Source organism: Homarus americanus, unplaced genomic scaffold (assembly GCF_018991925.1).
Source record: "Homarus americanus isolate GMGI-L3 unplaced genomic scaffold, GMGI_Hamer_2.0 scaffold34921, whole genome shotgun sequence".
Classification (NCBI taxonomy): domain Eukaryota; kingdom Metazoa; phylum Arthropoda; class Malacostraca; order Decapoda; family Nephropidae; genus Homarus; species Homarus americanus.
Window position 1 is genome coordinate 2300848 of NW_024741901.1, and position 21118 is coordinate 2321965.

At 39.9% G+C, this 21118-nt stretch overlaps 1 protein-coding gene across 1 annotated transcript in view; it reads left to right on the top strand.

The window, feature by feature from the left end:
- The window catches only part of LOC121876280, a 39127-nt gene extending 29056 nt beyond the window's left edge, over positions 1-10071 (top strand). Inside the window, exons 2-3 of the mRNA XM_042381316.1 lie at positions 1615-2061; positions 9614-10071. Of these exons, the coding sequence (XP_042237250.1) occupies positions 1615-2013 (399 nt within the window). The 3' untranslated portion in view covers positions 2014-2061; positions 9614-10071. The remainder of the gene's footprint in view (positions 1-1614; positions 2062-9613) is intronic.
- The last annotated feature ends 11047 nt before the right edge of the window (positions 10072-21118 follow it).

Genomic DNA, 21118 nt, shown 5'->3' on the forward strand with positions numbered 1-21118 from the left:
TTAGGCCGGCCTGGAGTGCTCTTGTAGCAAACAGGCCCTCACCATTGATCACTTCCTTTACAGGATGTGTTAACTTGTCGCTGGACTTAACAAAAATCTCGGGGATTTGCACACACAGACCCGTAGCACTGGTAGGACTGTATGGCCCCTGATCTTAAGTCCGCGGAACAGGAGGTCTTCTCTAACCCAAGGTCTAAAGCCCACTGGCTAAATTGGTTTTTTTGAGGCGTGAAGTGATGAACAGTACACCACTCTCTTACTGGCCTGCCCCCCCCTACATGTCCCAGTCATGGCTGGCCGGTTACCTTATCTCTACCGTAAACAAACATTTGGTATGGGTTGTGGGAGAGGCCCAACGCAACCCATGACACTTTTCTTGCGTATTTCCGAATCTCATTTTAAGTATTTTCATAACTTCTAGATCAGTTATCACATACGGTCTAGGGGTCGCAAATCTCTCATTTTTTTCTCAATATTTTGTGTTACAAGACTGTAAAATTACTACCTATATCCATTACTTTAATTTTATAATTATTAAAATAAAGCAGGATATATATATATTTTGTTTTTCAAGAGTGCATGTTATGTCATGGAGACACCGTGTGGTGTGGTGTGATGTGGTGTGGTTGTCACAGTACCTCACTCTGTCAAGTTGTGTTGTAGCACCTCACACTTGGGTGTAAAGCCGACCCACGGTTTCCTAGAGTGACTGATTAACACCATACCACCTGGTCAGCAGAATATGGTAGGTTCCCACGGGCTGTTCTCTCTTGGACTGTTAAGTGATTTCACCGGATTAAACATTGTCCATCACTGTTCAACACTGATTTCACTCCCAGGCAGCCCCCGGAGCGGGACGCCAAATAGGTCTTGACCCTCTGGTGGTCAGAAATAACTATCATCATTCTCACAGCATCATGAAAACCATTAAATTTTTAAGTTAAATTGTCTCTCACTGTACAATGAGTAAAATCACATTAAAATATGCACAGTGCAACTTTGCTCTCAAGAATGTCCGACTTGTCTGTTTTGAGTTGGTTATTTTTGCTATAAAGGTAAACTTGAATGGGAGAGACATATGTAGTATGCAGTTGGCCTCGCACTGACACACCTATGGAATTTCTGCTCATTGCGTTCTCTCATCCATCACTACTGAAGCTGTATTGTTTCTATGTTATAGAGTACAAGAAAAAGGCCAGGGAATGACAGTGAAGTAAGAAGAAAGATTTCAATATCCACTTTTAATTACAACAAAAAATAAGCCAAATATTCACTGATATCTTGCCTCGCCGTCTGCGTTTTTGCTCTCGTTAACCAGTTCAGTGCGTTCTTACATCTCTACCTATGAAGACCAGTTATAGTATAAACCTTCTAGAATCATAACACTGCGTCACGTGTGGTAAGTCCCCCGAATGTGTTATGCAAATGGAATTTTGGGACCTTAGTTTCAGTGGTTGACTCCCACACCCCAAAAGTAAAAGAAAGAAATGTGCACTTAATTTTCGCCAAGGATGGACATAGGTAATAAGCAAAGTAAATATGTATTGTGCAAATGTTTCACTCTGACTTTATGTTATAATTATGATAATTAGTAATGTAAGGTTCATGTTTCAGCTGTGTGATAGTGACGAGGTAGGAAGATACATGTCGCTGTTGGCCATCATCCAGGTGTTGTGGCCTTTGGTGGACAGCGCCATCTTCACCGCCATCTACACTTCTACTCTCTCCTTCTACCCCTCCTACGAGCACCTCGTCGCTGCCGTCTTTAGCTTTTATGCATTGTGCGGATTCCTTGGGCTGAGGTTGTCCTTGGCCAGTGAGGAACGTCGACCTCCAACACTACCTGAACAAGGAGTAAGCCCAAGTGTTCCTGAAGACAAAGAAGAACACTTAACACAGACATCCTCCCAGCACAGTGTTTCACCAAACTACCAAGACCACAACAGTTCTCCAGTAGATTTAAAGTATGACGGCCAGACTTCCACATCAGTGAACGAAAATACACATCTTTAAGCCAGTGCACAAATTATATCAATCAAAATGCCATCATCGTCTCTTAAGGTTGGTGACCACAGTCCACCGCTCTAAATGTTTTCGGACTGTTCTTAAAAATCTTTCTAGGTTTTCCGTCTCTCTAAGGATCACTGCTTTTACTTTAATTGATTTTCCATGATACTTTTACTAGTCTTCGCACTTTTTTGTTTGACTTGTTGTCAGTGTTAAGTATTTTTGAAATCTGCCTATAACACCGCATTTCAGAGTCCTTTAATAATATTTCAGCAGACTTTTTTTCAAGTTGAAATTAGTAACCTTCTTAATCAGGTTTCTTCAATTACTAACCAAGTCTTGTTTTAATTTATATTCCACATCTACTATCACAACTACAGTTACTTCTTAAATGCACAAAATTGCCCATTTAAGTTCCCTGCTGCTTACCATAATTTAGATTTCAGAATTTATTTCTAATTCAAGAGCAACAGATTTAACTAATAGCTCATATTTTTCAAATTTTTTCACAAATCTGTTTACCAGTTTTTGTAATGCCTCTTCAGTATCCGCGCTAAGAACAGTATCATCTGCTTAAACACAGGACCAGCTAGTAAGTTCATTATTTACTAACGCTACAACCGCTTGTTGCCAGTAAAGATATTTTAGAATTCTGACATCCACTTCATTAATGTCTTCTTTTTTTTTTTCAAAACACCTCAAAGTTTAATTTATTTAACCCTAAGAAAAACGCTTTCGTGATATTGTGTGATAATACAGGTTCTTCCTTGATAACAATCTATTTGAAGTCTGAATGTTATTGACAACCAAATTTAGATATCTGGGTATGATGACTTAAAGCAAAACATTGATTATTTTACACACAAATATAATATTTGTCCACCTAACAGAATTTTCGCCCTCGGGTTCTTCAGTAAGAGCGATGGTAGTAGCTACCTCTTTTCGCCAGTTTTACGTTATTTAATAGAAATAAATATTGTGATTTGTTTTAAACAGACTTCTATTTTAGTAGTGATATATAGAACGTTGCTGTTTTTACAAATTGGTAACAGTCGGCAGTGACACTACTTTTTTACAATCTTATTTTGTACGCGTTAGTGTATTGATGTTTCAGAATAACACAATTACCAATATATTGTTGGAAATTTAAGACTAGAGGTCTTAAGATGAAACTTCTACAGTGCAAAACAGCTTAAAGCTTATTCCATATTTTAATAATAATAATAATATTTATTCAGGGAAATTGTCGTACAGGTTTACAGTTGGATAGGCATGTATGTAAACTATGCAAGTATACATACAGTTCAGCATGAATATACACAATGTAGGTATAGGGTGTATGTAGGCCGATGGAGTACAGTATACAGTTTCCTGTGAGACCCTACACAGTACAGGTATACAACAATGGGAAACATTAAGGCAACTTGACCAAGAATAGTCAACAAAGCTGTCAGGTTTTTGTTTCAGGAGGAACCTTTGTTTGGGCTCCGTTATTTCTAGAGGCGGATCTAGATACTTACAAAGTGGCGTGCGGCCGACTGGATACTTTGGAAATCTGAAAAAAGAGAAATTCCTGCTCCTTTTGGCGTTATTGGAACATTTAATACCTACACAGTAATTATATCCCATTCCAGATGGTAAAAGAATGTGCACAAGACAATAAAAGGCAATGCATTCAACCAAATTACGCGCCTCACTCCCTTCAATCTCTACGGCTACCAACTATTGTTTATACTCTACTGCGACCTGTGGTTTAATGGTCTGTATACTCGCCCGTGTTCGATCCTCAGGCAGGGTGAACTATGGGCAAGTTTCTTTACGCCATTTGCCTCTGTCTGCCCAGCAGTAATTGGAAACAGGAATCTTAATCGATTTGCGGATCGTGTTCCAGGATAATGGTTAGCCAGTGCAGTTGGGGGAGTTGTCCGGTCTTCTCTGACTTTTCCTTGACACTGGGTCATGCAGCTCGTTAACTTAGGCCAGGGTGTGGTTGTTATGTTGCCGACAGCTTCTACACCCCAGGCACCACAGTCAGGGGTGACCAGAGCCGTTGACTCTGGGGTAATTGGGTTGGCCCATTGACTGAGCCATCATCTTTCTTTAATATAGAATCCTTGGATATACCGAGTCCTCAGTTGTTGTTAAAATGTTTTGGCTGCGCTACGCAGAAGGTAAATAATTAAACTATTACATTAATAATTAAAAATCATTAGAGATAAGACGTTGTGTTAGACATCAGGTATGTGTCGGGTATAGGAACTTAAGACAAAAAAAGAACTAAATTTGCGACTGGTTTCAGTTTTCGTTTTAATACAAATACAAAAAACTGTCTAAACTTTATATCGTCTATCTGAGAAGAAACTAAACTAAATTATAAGAGTAAAGAAATATCACAATTAAAAAGTAAACAACGTGACTACCGAAATGAAAATGAGAAGTATTTACTTGTATAATGATGAAATTAAGTTGAAAAAGAGGAAGAAGGAAGAGAATAAAAATATTTCTCCCACATCAAAATTAATAACTGGAGGAATTAACAACTACAGATGAGCCCTTCGACGACTATGTTATTTAATTTTCTTAGACATAGTTATTACTGTCGATTATATAAATATAATAAACTCACCCTATCATTATTACCAGGACAAGGCCGCTGACAAGTGCTTATTTTTGTTAGACCTTAATATTCGCCATAATGAAGTAGTGTAGTTGTGGGAGCAGCAGCCATGGCTGGTGAACGTGCGTGGAAACAGTTCTTGAGGGTCACTCACGAGTTTTTCTCATCCATTACTGTAGAACCCGTAATGTTTCTACAATTTCTAGCATTATTTATACAAAGAGTGATTCAGGAAAACCTCAAAATTGACCGGTTCTGTCGTGTAACGCTGAATGAGACTGCCGAGGAATGCGCAGTAATCAGCGATGGAGACCACACACTCCTGCAAGTAAAAGTGCAAAAGCTCGACACTGTCTTCATCTTTTACCAAAAGTTAGCACGTGCAATCGTCCAAATCGTCTTGCTATCTTTTATCGCTTCCTGGAGTGACAAGCGTGGGCGACGTCTTCCCATCCTTCTCTCACTAATTGGAAATATACTTCACGGTACCGTTTACCTCCTAGTGGCGCTCCACCCGTCGTGGCCACCCTATGTTCTCCTTCTTGCGTACTTCCTTCAGAGCATCGGCGGAGGCTGGCCTGTGCTATTCATGGCATCTTACAGTTACATGGCAGATATCACCAATCTAGGATGTCCACTTGGTACATTATTGGGAACTTGGATATACGATGTTAGAGGAACTGTTTGGACTTTCAGTATTTCTCTCCTCATATACTGCAGTGCTCTTGGTGTGGCTCTAATTACGGTCAAAGATAAAATATCTCTTAAGGATGAAGACCCAGATAAAAAAAAAGAGACAAGTCCCTGGAACCTGAAGAATGTGGTCAATTTATTTCATGCTGTGTTCAAGAGGCGGCCTGGAAAAACGCGATCGCATCTATTATTTCTTCTAACTTTCATGCTCGGAGACAATACCTCTGTACCTCACAACCTGTATCTATGAACTAGCAGGGTGTTCAACTGGGGGCAGGACCAATACAGCATATATTATACCACCTGTCAACTCGTAGGGCAACTTATAGTTCTGTCCGTAGCCTTGATCCTTCCCAGAGTGAAGATACAAGATTCTCTGGTGGGAGCAGCAGCAGAGTTGATGATATTTCTGAGAAACTTGAGTTTTGGACTATTAAACGTGGCCAGCCAGTGGTGGGTTCTCTATGTGTTCCTTATTGTGCCAGACCAGTTCCCCACCGTAGCAATCAGGAGTCAAATTTCCAAGGTATAATACAGACCCAACATTCTCACTACGGGATGAAGGTTACAAGTGTTCCCCGAAGAATGCAGTGATGGGTAGGGGAACACCAGGTAACACTGAAGTCCGTTTATTATGGATGAGAGAAATACAAGTGGTGACTAGCGTGTGCCATGCACGGCTCACACAGTCAGACTGAGACTGCCTTGCCATATGGCAGCCTCGTGGCAATGTGTGCCACATAATACGTGCAGTGTTGCCACGTAATTATATACATAGGTGCTACTCGGCACAGTAGCTTATATACAAGGTTGCTACTCGGCACAGTAGCTTAGATACATAACCTACACGGGACATGAACAAAAAGTAATATACTGCTGTACTTTTAAGGGAAATTAAACTACTTTATATTACACTTACATGAATACTACAGGTGCTCGTCCATTACAAGCTTCAGTCATGCACACTAAACAGTGATTATGATGGTTGACTGTGGAACACTGTACAGTAGGTTGACGTAAGGATAGGTTGTAAAGTCATTTGTTAGTGTCAATGTCACGCCCAATGGAGATATGATATGTGCTGCTCTACTGGGCAATAAGGGCACTGCTGGGCACCAGTAAGCTATCAGGGGTACTGTATGGCGTGTAAGAGTCAGTGTGCTATGTGTGGTGTAGGTACTGGGACCACTTGGTATTCGGGATAAGACCTTGATAAAGTCATATGCGGTGTACAGCCTTGCTATATGCTGCTTCTCTATGGAGATAATCTTGTAGTACTACAGACGGGCAAGGGGGGACCTAGTTGAGGTGTATATGCATCTCAGGGGGCACTACTCAGTCGAGTGTCCTTACTTGGAGCTGGCAGACGCTCGCCCCATAAGGGGTCACAGCTCAAGATTGAAGAAGCCGCAAGTCCAGTGTCATGGGTTGCGTTAGGCTTACCCGCGCAACCAACTCCAAAGTTTGTTTTACCAGAGATAAGACACCCGGCGAGGCATAACTGGGACATGTATTTTTCAATTAGTGGATGTTAGCCAGCCTTTAGGGGGGTGGGCAGTGGAACAGTGTTGTACTGTTCATCGCTTCACACCCAAAAACCTCATTTTAAGTAGTATCCCCTGAGCCATTGGTTAGTTAAGACGTCGTCTCCATCCTCTCCCTCCTGAAGGGGGAGTGGGACACCACACCACACAGAGTCCTCCACCGCCACTCAGTCCTGTGAACCGTCGTCGACACGAGACTAAGTGTGTTAACCTAGGTTGTTATCCCCGTGGAAATATCACGTGTGGATGCCTGGTTGCGACAAGAGCAATCCAGGCTGGCAGTAAATGTATCACTTGAAGAATTAAAGCTCTGTTAAGTTATACCCATAGTAGAGTAATCACATGTGTCCCCAAGTTAAAGTTCTCTTTTAGAAGATTAATTTTATTACAGCGTGAACGTGAGTGAATCATATAGCCATGCAAATTGTAAATCATTGTATGGAAGCTTGACAAATAAATGTAAGTGCAATTATCTGCCCGTATCTGTGATCCTATCTTATTATTACTAAAGGTAATGACTGATTGGTTATGACAAAGTAAAACCAGTAACTTAGATAGATGTTGAAAATTAAATGAATTCATTAAATCATCATTTATCAAGTATAAATCATGGAATGTCGAGTGGTGGAGTGAACTTCTACGTAGATACGCCATAATCTCCTGTAAGTAATCAGTGTGAAGGTATCGGACTCTACGGTAAGAAATAAGAAATACGACATATTATTATCTTTATATAATATAATCCACTCCTACTACCACCGATTCATCTTGGTGGACCGATCCACCCCAAAACCATGACATCCAGAAAACTGTGAGGGCAAACTTTTTCGGAGCGAGGGTTGTAAACTCTTGGAACAATCTACCAGAGAGTGTTGTGACGGCACCGAGTGTGAGCTCTTTCAAGACAAGACTTGACCAACACTGGAGCGGGTTCAGGTACATTCAGGAGCCGGTGCATGCCCATTATTTGCCAACAGTGCGTGACAGAGACGTGACCGATAGCCCGGGCGGCTAGCGAGCCGATCTTTTGGTGAAGAAGATAAATGTAAAGAAAAAGTAATCACAGACGTGACCGATCGCCCAAGCGGCTAACGAGCCGATCAGTGGCGAAGAGGATAAAAGTTAAAAGTTATCACTATAGTTCATCGTGTCCTCTCAGACAGCAAACTTTGCCCCAGGTCTCGATCCATATCCAATTCTCTTTGGGTCAGCTGGTCAGTGAGTCTCTTATAGACAGTTGGTGCCTCTATGTTTCCCTTCCTCCCTCTCTCTCAGCTCCACCAACTCCTTTACAGATAATTCCTCTTCCTTTAGAACATTGTTGGGAGCTGGTTGATGCTATGACTTTTCACAGTTAGTCAGTTAATTTATTGACAAAAAACAGCAGTCGACATGATAACAAAGTAGAACCGTACAAGTTGCCCAGTAAAAGTTAAAATTACAGTAAACTGGTTGGAGGAGCCCCTTATGTCCCACTCCAACTGACGATGTTGGAGCCTTGAGCACATTTCTCGTGCAACTGTACATCCCTTTTATCGCTGCTACCATCACTCTTCCACAACCTAATGTTATATAATATGTGCTTACTCAACATATCATAATCATAATCTGCTCCACACATCCTCCTATCTGTTGGGCTCCTGGCTCACATTTGCCCAATTTGTTCCATAAACGAAGCTTACCTGTTCTTCAAAAGTATCATATCACATTCTAGCCATGGTTTCCATTATGCTAATGTCCCTACAATTTCTACTGTTCATTCTGTCACCTTTAAACAGGACAATTAGCTTACTATAACACCATAACATTGGGCAGAAATATTGCCTTAAACTCCTTTAACACGAACATAAATCATAGAAGGATCAGTTTACTAATTAATCCTGGACAAATTCCTGTATAACTCTTATTCTTTAATGATATCAATCCACTCTTTTCTTTACACATGGATCTATTTCTGATATCCACCTCATTCCGCAGTTAGAGGACAAATTACCATCAATTTTTATTCCAACTCATGTTAGATTATTAGCTGCCATCTTCCCACTATTATTACAAGCTCTCGACCATAGCCATTTACCACCTCGTCCTTCACCTCACGGTCCACACACACACACACACACACACACACACACACACACACACACACACACACACACACACTATCATCTTCATCCAAGATCAACGATACACGTGTGTATAGGTCGCCCACAATAATCACTTTTCCGGGTTCAACCACACGCACACTTAGAGCACCGAATAGTGACGAGTCATAATATGAATCCAGGAAAAGAGTCACAGGGAAAAAAGTCAGAAAAAAAGACACGGAAAAAACTTAACCTAACCTAACCTAACTTAACCTAACCTACGTGCAATGCCATCATATATATATTGTGTTGTCAATGTGTACAAGTCATGTGACTTTTTTCCTGTGACTATTTCCGTTCACCCATAATATGGGGAGTCCTCGGGTATACGTATGTATGCACCCCTAAGTTATTTGATTTACTGAAATAAACATTAAAACCAGGAACACTTTCTGTAAATTTCTTTGTCTCGAATATCCACACGATATCAAACTTTAGCCAACATTCCCATATGTGGCAACGATACGACATTCCGTCACTTAGTGTGTCAAAATCACTCCGTTATTTCCTCACCTAAAAGTCGGCTTCTCTAAAAAGTTTTCTTGGTATTTATACATTTACCAACACAAAATTATGTATAATTTAATAATGTAAGGTTCATGTTTTAGCTGTGTGATAATGACGAGGTAGGAAGATACATGTCGCTGTTGGCCATCCTGGAGGTGTTGTGGCCTTTGATGGACAGCGCCATCTTCACCGCCGTTTACACCTCTACTCTCTCCTTCTACCCCTCCTACGAGCACCTTGTCGCTGCTGTCTTTAGCTCATATGTTTTCAGCGGATTCCTTGGGCTGAGGTTGTCCTTGGCCATTGAGGAAGGTCGACCTCCAACACTACCTGAACAAGGAGTAAGCTCAAGCGTTCCTGAAGACAAAGAAGAACACTAACCACAGACATCATCCCAGCACAGTGTTGCACCAAACTACCAAGACCACAACAGTTCTCCAGTAGATTTAAAGTATGACGGCCAGATTTACACAGCCCAAAACCTATATGCCCATGTCTTCACTATGATCTGGAACCCTGTACTATACATTCTCCAATATATACACTATATCCTCTTCAATATCTTCATTTACTCTGTATCACCTACTCTGTCTACACTACAGCAATTTTATCATCTACACTGACATTTAGGAGGGGGATAAGACCACCTCCACATAACACTATATGAATTACACTCTCACATTTAGGTGTTGGCGAGCCCCCCCCCCCCCAACTTCCAATTTTGGCTTTTTTTCAAGGGGATTTTCTTTCTTTGGTAGTGGGGGTCGCAAAGAGATACACAAACAAACGCACAGACATTAGCCTTTATATGCAGTTATTCAAATGTACAATCAAAGAAAAAGTCGTGTTACACTTACTGCGCCTGAAACCCACGGTGAAGAATTTGGGTAAAGTTCCCCGTACAGACTCTAACTTCAAAGCTTCGCTGTCACTTTACCCAAATTCTTCCTCGTGGAATTCTGAACATTCGCTAGAAGATGTAAAATGACTTTTTTCTTTGACTGTACCCAAAACTACTGACTGCAGAACTCCTTAGGGAAGCTTAAGAGCATGGGCGGGTAGAAGTTTACTTTCTCCCATTAGTACCTAGTGACCGATTTCGCACAGTTATGTCAATGTTATTTGGTGTTCCAGACCCTGGTGCTTAAAGTAATAAGGCGACGTCAGTTAAAGTTCACAATCTAACTTACACAAGTAGAGTCAATCTATGCAGCTAATTAACAGAATTGGGTGAATTTTCTAAGGGATATAACTATAATAACCAAACAACTTAAAGAAACAGTCTCTTGACTTAGGTTTTAGGTCACGGAAAACCTAATTTCATATTTCATTCTGTGACCGATGCCTATTTTGTTTGTGAACTCTACCTGTTTGACAGTTCAATTTTCCTTAGAGTTACTTAGGTAATTAGCTGTACTGTACAAGTATCGGAGAAACACACAATTTAGCAGAGTGAAATTCAAATCTTAATGTAAAGTCTGCGATGAACTAATGCCGAGTTGTAAACTAATCCTGAATTCTACGTGACCCAACTTTCACTAACTATGATTTTTCAACATAATTCATTAAGACTACCTTTACTCCAATCTTAAATTAAAATAAAATCCTGTTATCTAAAAGGTCAAGTAAAATGGCTTCATTTAATCATCGTAATTTTGTCGATAGTCCTTCGGTTAGCAAATTGAAGGAGGGAAACTTGATTGGCGTCAACTAGCTCACATTTATCAAATTCCGGCTCCTTCGAGTTTAACCAAACAGTTGAAAGAGGTTGTCGTTAAGGGACTCATTTACTAGGAGTTATCTCTGAAACGGTCTACCGTCACCTTCCTTCACCAAGATCAAACCTGACCAAAATAATCCTGTTGAGGGGACGGTTAGTATGGGTGTTGAAAGAGAAAAACGGAGAGAGGTAATATCCTAGGTCACGAGTTCCTTGACGTCAAGCTTAATGGACAGAACAGCTGTTATTTTATATTTACCTATTCATAAGTTTCCTCTTTTAAATCGATTTCAAAGGACCCTACACTGTCTCACATCGGCTTAACCGACTAAACTATGTTGTCCTCACCCCTGGTAGATGTAAAGATACTCTGTTAGTCCAACTAGACTTGATGAAAGCATTACATCAACGGGAGCCTGCCGATGATCTTGAGACTAATTGTTTCTCACATTGTACCTTTAGATGATAATCTCAGACGTATCCTTAGAGTCCCAGTGTAACTCAGCTATCCGAGCTAGCGTACAGTATCTCAAAAAGTATCTGCTGGGATGGGTCCGATGACTTCCGAAATGTTACATGCAACTCGTGATGTCCCGGGAGGGTTGGTATGGGTGGCTGTGTGGCATATTGATCCTATTACATTTGGTAACCGAACATCATATTAATAACGCTGAAATAAATACACATTGCATTACTTATGTTAAGCTATATACTAAAGTATATGCATGTCCCAATATCTATCATCTGTGGTCTCATAATGTTTCACACAGTGTGGACAGTTACTTTTCTTTATATACTGTATAACGCCATCTGTCATATTTGTGCTAATGGTGTTGTAACTCTTCTTCTTTCTTTATTAATTCATCCAGTAGATATACAGGTGTACTGCCTAACCCTATCCTCTGCTCACCAAACATCAGACACCCCTTCATTCCAGTCTACCCCTCAACCGGTGGGATAGGGGCTGTACTCTTCCAACCCTTCTCATAGAGTGTTACTCTCTGTTTCACTGCATCAAACTTCAACCACCCCTTTAAAGCTCATTAACACGTGGAGAAGGAAACCTTGGTTCCGGTCTCCTCATTCCCCTGTCTCCATGGAATATTGTTCTTCATTATTTCGGTGAGGAGAGTCAGCTCGTCAACTGGCCAATTCTTCATTGAGCTCTCCTTCCCCAGAAACTCTACTTCCACAGCTGGCACCTTCGGGGAGGGGATAACATTTTGGCAGATGTCCTCTTCTAGAAATTCTATTCCCCGAAAATCTATGCTGCACCTGTCTGATCCGTCGAGAGCGTTTGTCCATTTCCGTCCACTGCACTGGACTTTTGGAGTTGGAGTGACGAGACACAGCTCTCAAAGACGACAAAATATACATTCTTAAGCAATTTCCACCCTTAGTTGTCTTGAGCCGGCTGACCATTAATAACCACCTCACAGTAGTCCACAAGCGATGTAAAATAGTTTAACCGGCCCTCAAACGATGAAATCCCTGATAGCAAGGATTCACAATACACTACAGCTTATCTCTGCCTAAATTTATAAGCTCTTAGTCAGTTGATCCTCTGGTCTCACAAAGAGAACTTATCCTTCGTCGCTCGTTCAATTTGGTCAGTTACTGACGTGTGCTTATTTATTGGGTCACACTATTTTTCCCTTTTATTTTGTATTTCAATTGTGTTTCTTTCGGCTTGTTTTGGTGAAGGGATTTGGTTTGTGTAAGCACTAAGCAGTGTTCATTTTATTTTATTTGACTTTCAACTTTGTGGTTGTTTTTGCTTATATAATTTTATACAAATGTAACCATAAATTTATATACCCCTTATTGCTACAAAGAGTTATGCTGGTTCTGACCTAATAAATAAAACGGGAATAAACTGTGAACATATACTTATATCAAATTTATACACAAACGTCTACAGTATATGACATTCAAAGTTATAAGGCAATGATGCTCTGCCTCCTATGCACTATATCTGATTCGCTGGCACAGTTCATCGATATATGGGGAAATTACAATACCTGCTTATTTCAATAATTTTTTTTTCAGATTAAGCAATATAGTTCATTGAAAACAATAGGTCCTCATCTGAAATAAATTTGTAACCATTAAGAACCCAAAAGGGAAGTTAAACAAGATGATAAACAATTCGCCCAGAAAAAAACCAGTACATGACGGATTTCGTTAAATCAGTCACATGATGATCAGTGTGGTAAGATTTGTGTATCCCGAACGATGCATTCCAATGGATATTTTACTTTATCTAAAAATGTACAATACAGTACATATTAATAAAGAAAATTATCTACATTGTAACAATGCCATGAGTTAGTATTTCCCGTCAAACATGAGCCAATCACAGTGACTTGTGAGTGTGAATGTCTTAGGCCTGAACCAATAAGAGAGCCTGTGAGACGTGATGTGTTTTCAAACACAGAGTCTGGTTGGATTTGGTTAGGTGTAGACATACATCTTGTTGGCCGTGTTTCTTCAGGATGGATATATCTCAGTGAGTACACTTAATGTTTTGTCCGTTTCACTAAATGTATTGTGTTTCATGTGACCCCGGTTGAACTAACTGCTAGACTAAACCCACACTGCTAGACTAAACTCACACAGCTAGACTAAACTCACACAGCTAGACTAAATTCACACTGCTAGACTAAACTCACTGCTAGATTAAACTCACACTCCTTGACTAAACTCACACTGCTAGACTAAACTCACACTGCTAGACTTCTTTGCCAGCTCCCCAAAGAACAACTACACATACTGGCCTGCGGTCTGACGGCAGCGACCCTAAGTTGGGAAGTAAACCCTAATATTAAGTGACCAATTAAAGGGCAGTATAACTGTATACACTTAGCCAAGATGTGCAATAAACATAAATATCTTACAAAATGAGATATAAGTATTTAAACTATTGCTGAATATTTTATTTTATTACAACCCCAAAATTGTAGAACATATGTACAACAGGACATAACAGTGAGATGTACTCAAACACCCTTCTCATGTGTGTCTCGGGTCAACAGGACATGATAGTAAGAGGTACTCAAACACCCTTCTCATATACTGCCAGACTGGGGTCACTAATTCTAAGGGGAAATACTTAACTATAATCTTAATTTCTAAGGGTCGCTGCCACCAGACCCCCTCTGGACAGTATGTAACTCGTTAGGTAGCGGGCAGAGTGGACTAGGCATTGGGTTGGGTTTTTCATTGACCAGATCGATAGGGGGAACGAAGGGTGAAACCATAACATGTCTTAACTAATTTATTCTTTATATACTATATGGTAACAAAAAATACAATTGAGCTGGCCTTCCTCAGAAGAACAATGAGGAGTTTGGTTACCCTGCTTACAATATCATTTAACACTTCGGACTGCTCCACCTGTATGGAATATAGCACCTTAGGTCATCATACATAGAAACACCATCTCACCTCCCTGTAGCACCAGCTCAACACACCTGTTACACTCCACACCTGCAAGTATGGAACTCCTTGTAATTTTCTAGGTATACATCACAGGCACCTCGTTCGCACACCGCCCTCGGTGGGTAGAGACGAGGGCTACACAAAGAGACATACCAGTACTATTTCTACGCCTGGTATTATTGGTCGCTCCAAGTGACGACCGCGGAGTTTCTCAAGCGTTTCCATATTTGTTCTACTCATTTGGGGTGGTATGCTGGGAATTCACTGGTTCACAGTGGATTGGCATAGCTGGGGGTAGTCACCACCTTGTGGGACGATCACAGGGATAATGGCCGCCGCCCGGCAAGGCACTCCGACCGCACTTTTGCGCCTTATCGAGCAAAGGCCAGTCGTCGAGGACAGGTCTACTAGTACTGTAACAATAAATGACAGCAAAAGAAAGGCCTAGGATGAAATTACTGCCTCATTAAACGCCAGCAACCAAGATCAACTCCCTCTCACAGCCAAGCACCTCAAGAGGAGCTCCAACATAAAAAGGAGTAAGTATATGCTTATTTGTAAGTTTAGTATTTAAAAATAAGGTTTTTTGCCATTAGGTTACTAAATTGAGTAGGATTACAGTATTTAAGTGACGGGTCATGTGAGGAGTCCTACCCCCTACCGAAGTAGACAGAAGGAAAGCTCCCATCTCAACTCCCCATTTTCCCTTCCTTCATATAATTTTATGATGTCGTTGAGTTATATATCAGAATAAATGTTTTTTACGTCTACTTTCATAAATTATATATACCTATATGCTATTAGATGCAGGTGTCTGAGTAAGATTAACCATATAGTTTAATATGTGAAAGTGTAGCTATTGATTTAGTTTTACTCCTCAGAGTGCGAGGTTAAAATTGTGTATGATATCTGAAAAAAAATATGAATTCATAATGAAAGAACTGGTATGCAGGGTAGGTCCTCTTTTTTGAAGTCTTTAATTGCCAGTGAATAACTTGAACAAAACATGGAACACTAAAAATTAATGCTTTATTTTCTTGTTTTATTTCTAGTAATAATTATACACAAAAAATGACAATTAATACAATTTTTTTTAACACTACAAATCGGTAAATAAAAAACATTGATAAGAAATTATGGTTAAGTGTAAAAAATTATTGAGGATCAGTCATATTTAATGTTTGGTTAGGTAGGTTCAGTTAAGGTGAGGTTAGGTTAAGTTAAAGTTAGGTTAGGTGAGGTTAAGTTAGATTAAGTTATAACTAGGTTCGATTAACTTAAATTTAGTTAAAGTTAGGTTAGGTTAAAATAAAATTAGGTTAAGTTAAAAATAGGTTAGGTTAAAATAAGTTAGGTTAAGTTTAAAATAGGTTAGGTTAAGCTAGGTTAAGTTAGGTAAGGATAGGATATTTTAAGTTAAAGTTAGGTTATTTCCATGTTTTGTGCCAGTTATTCACTGGCATTGGGGGGCAATTATCCTAGAACCAAGTTATACAGCATATAACTCTATATGAAACAGATATAGTTGCCTGGCAATTCACACTTAGCAAGCCAAATTATTCTGGCAAGATAGCTTCAAACAGGTCTATGCTCAGTTTCTGAAGGGTCACCTCCAAAAACTTATCAGAAGCACGAGTCCTCATTACCAGCATATCATAGTAAATTTCAATGCAGATATGACTGAAGCCTAGTACTGTATAAAGCATTTATATTCTTCTGTTTCTTTCAGAACTAAAACCAGACATATAGGAGAGCGGGTGGTGGTCCTCCAGAAAAACTATCATTAGCTTCAGAAGAAATCGCCACCCAGTGCTCGTGTCATGCGGAAGACTTCTGCAAGTGTACCTGAACTTCCTCACTCCCATGATCCTCTTGTTTTGCCTGTTCCAACCCCAGGGCCATCAACTGTGTCTTCTGCACAATCTACTTCTGTTTTTCGACTTCTAATTTCACCCTCTGTTCCTGCCTCACCAGTCATTGTGAGAAAAGACAAGGGGAGTTCCACAAATATAAATTGTACACAATGAAAAGGGAGCATGAGGAGGAACTGAAAGAGAAGGCCATAATATCAGCACATACACTCAAAGAAAAATAAAGTGAAACTGTAATTAGAGTGATTGAAAAGACGCTTGAAAAAATTAATAAATCTTTTGAATTGTTAGATACATGTTTAAGGAAAGCATCAACAACATATGATGCCATGGCTAAAACTTATGAATAATGGTTGAGTAATAACATACAGTCATATGCAATGTTTATGATTTTACGATATACAGGGGTACTGTGATATATCGTAAAGTGGCATCTAGATTATAAATTTATTTTCTTATGTCTTACACCTTAAAATAATTTTATTTAAAGGAAATAAATCTACATTTCTTTATTTTGCCATTGTTTACAATTGTTGTCTTAAGTATGGCAGCTAAGATTTTTTTTTATATAATATACAGGTATGCTGTGATTTTCAATAATTGCAATTCTTTTTACTGTGCTATAGATGTACCCAAACACCCTTCTCATGTGTGTCTCGAGCCAAGAGGGCATGATAGTGAGAGGTACTCAAACACCCTTCTTATGTGTGTCTAGAGTCAAGAGGGCATGATCGTGAGAGGTACTCAAACACCCTTCTCATGTGTGTCTCCGGCCAATAGGACATGATATTGAGAGTGTCATGGTCACAATGACTGCTGGTCTGTTTGAAACCTGATGATTCATATTATGCTCCATGCCCGCAAAACATGTGGATAACTGGTGAGTTACCCCTAGGAAAGAAACGCGTTTTCTCTGGCTTAAGATGCCGGCCATTTTCTCAGACTTCCAGAATCCAACCTCCCTATAAAGTAAATTTGAATGTGAGAGAGAACACCATTGTTTTGAGTCAACTTGGTAAGGTTTGATTACAGTTAAAGCATTCAAGATCCTTTGTGAGTGATGTTGAAAGCTTCAACTGTCTTTGTTGTTAGTAACACTTGTCAAGTAAGTGAGAGTCGAGTCTGCCTGTACATATAGCATCTCATCATTTCGTCCCTAGGACTAGCCATGAGTTTCCAATTGCTGCTGAAGTTAGATTATTTTGTTGCAAAAGCTTCAGAGAATCTGATGTTTGTAGTTTAGTTATTGTCAGTTGTCAATTTGAGAAAGTCATTAATCTCCTGAGAAGAACATGTCAAACTCCTTATCTACAAGATCTCAACATATATGCATAAAGGCTCCTTGTCTCTAAGTCCCGCCCAGTGGTGGTGTAATGGGCCGAGTTCTTTCATTTTATATCCCACCTTAGCTGCCACTATTTGTAATGGGACTGTGAGGGGGCGGTTTCTTGGACTGCCACCAATGTGAGGGGGCGGATTCTTGGTCTTGCCACCAATGTGAGGGGGCCGGTTCCCTCTCTGTTTCTACACCACCCTCATCTTATTTACTTCTCTTAGTTGTTACTCTTACTCAGTTCCGTCACCTATTCTTGGGTAGCATGGACATTCCTTTGGTAGCCTGGGCATTCTTTTGGTAGCATGGTCGAGGGTCTAGGCACGTGAGTATGGTAATTTTGGTATCAGGTCACTTGGATGGAAATAAAGGTAAAATACTGTGGGATAAATGAATACACCTAAATTACTCTAAACACAAGTTTATTAACATGCAATCAATGGGGAAAGATTTTGTATTAATCATATGATTACCAGGTTCACCTCCTGGGCTTAGTGCAAACTCAGTTCCTTCTTCTTTACTCTTACTCACAACATTACTGGTGGTACATTACATGGCACTCATTGTAGATTATTCAACATATACGTAAACAATGACACTAGTATATGCAGGGGTCCACTACCCAACATGGGATAATTATTTCCAACTAATTATCCCTAACATACATGTTACAACACTCCCTGTGGACATATACTTCCAAGGAGTAACCCAGGGTAGAGCACTGGGGCTGTTGTTATTGTGGGGTAGCCAGACACATGGCGGGTCTGGGGTCTGGCCCAACGAAGCCGTGGGGCACATTAATCAGGCCGCATCGGTGCCATCTTCTCATATATGATCCCGGCTGGACATCTAATACATCCGAGGCCGTTGTTGGATGGTAGAGCGATTCAAGAATCACAATGGGATCTGGAGACAAACGGGGCAGCGTCAGGGGACCTGTATGGATGAAGGGACGGGCACTCACTAACAGTAGAAATGCCAGCGAGGCCCTCACTCAAAACAGACCAGGAGTCCACCTACTTCTATTCCGATGAATTAATTCACTGTACACTCTGACGTTGAAATTGAGACTATGAACTCAGTTTCATTCCCTACTATTATCTTCACTAACAATGCTCTGACTCAGCTATCAAAAGCAAAATTAAATTGATTACAAAGGGTTGGATGGCAACAGGTCCCAACATACAGCGTCTAAACAAAGACGGCCTATCGATGACGTCATCAAGGAACAGAGAAAACGGAGGACGTTTCCACTGGGGGACTCAGAAGGTTTTGTGGACGTTTGAGCGTAATATGAATCCTTAACGTTTTCAGGTTAGCCGTCATCACGATCATGACAGGACGTTTTTTCTCTACTTCATATTTTATCATCCAGATATTCTTTTCGGATATTATTCTCCAATTCTTTATCTATATATACCTTATATTCTTGCTTATATTCTTATATAAGTAATTCTGATATTTCTCTGCTTATAGTTTCCAAGTCTTTCATTTCTTTTCACATAATGTATATTATGTATCCTGAATTTATATGTCCTTACCTTGCTGAAGTATACTCTGTTTTATTATATTCTCAACCATGGGGAACCATGTTATTCTTAGTACAACACTTATTATACTTACAACGGTAGCCTGCCACCATCCAGACTTTTATTAGAATATAACATATCTCACGGAAAGCTTTTGGGTAGTGTGGTAGTGTTTATAGGCACGTGAGTAAGTATTATTTTCTAGGAACTAATGTTTAGAAGGAATAGAGTGGTGATACTCGTAAATTACTAATTTAATATTTATTAACCCAGCGAGTGAATAACATGATACTTAAATTCACTCAGACAAGACTGGACCCTCAGGTCTTACTGTACCAATCAAAAAATAGACTGGCAGTCCATCATTAACCAACTATTAAGTTTATTCAGACAAGACTGGACCCTCAGGTCTTACTGTGCCATTGACAAAACAGATCTGAAATTACTTATTAATTCATTAAACACTTCAAATACTTATTATATCATTTAACAACTTCAATTACTCATCACTTCATTAGACAATTGTTGTATTATTTCTCTGACAAGTAAGATTCAGATAACACTGGACCCTCAGGTCTTACTTTTACAAGTAAAAAATTACATCTTCATTTCTTGGTTACAACATTTAACAGTCATTATATTATTTCATTGTCACTGCAAGCGGATAATATGACACACTTGACACTATCCCGAATTAAAATAGTCTTTATAACAACATGCTATTTCAGAATGAATAACATGGCACTTTAACTAGTATTCAATGGTTTGGTGGACTCAACTCCTATAATAACAATAACCATTGGTACCACCAACATTCATGGATTCAATACTTAACCTGGGATGACTATATTTCTGCTAGTCATCCCCAACCATAGATATTAATACAGCTCCATACATATAGCCAAGATCAATGGATGGGCAACAATCACAAGACGGAGTCAACGGTGCAAAGTTGTTTACAGGCTCGCTCACTCGCTCGCTAGCTAGGAGAGTCCGAGGGGGTTGACTCGTGGCAGAGTCGTCTATGGCGTCCCCCAAGGAATCTCGTCCTGGGATTCTAATCTCGCCACCTTAAAGACATCCTTCGAGAACTATTTTGCCAATAGGCGGCTCCCGAACCTCAGTAGTGTTGCCAACCCACAAACAGCGCCTGGAGATGCATCGAGGAGAAATCACAAGTGTGACTGTCTAACTTCAACTATAAAAAACATACGTCTGGCAACGGCACAGATGATATTTACGTTACTCGTCTTATTTGGCACAGAATATTACTATGTTAAAACATGAACACTGATATTCACAAAAATCGACTAAGTTAAACTGAATTAATATGACAGTGAGAAGCAATCATTCACATACCAGGAGATGCGTTGAGGAGAAATCACAAAAGAGTGATTTTTCCTTGTGCATATATGTGAGCCTGGGGGCACTTCCCTACCAGAAAGACTACTCTTACTAACAATAGACCTTCTATTCAAAGTGGTCGCTGGACACCTAGCTGTGACCGTCAGTGTCACAGGTCAGGCTAATTTTCCTACTTCTATCTTTATGATCTAATCAGAGATTGAGTTTGTCAGGAAAGAGGTGAAATGGAGTTATATACTCACTAACAACTCTACTTGCCAGACCGCAGACCACATTCCAGGTCAAAACAGCTCTTAAGTTTTGGAGATTTTGAGTTTGGCAGAACCTTTTCAGTAGATTAATGACTT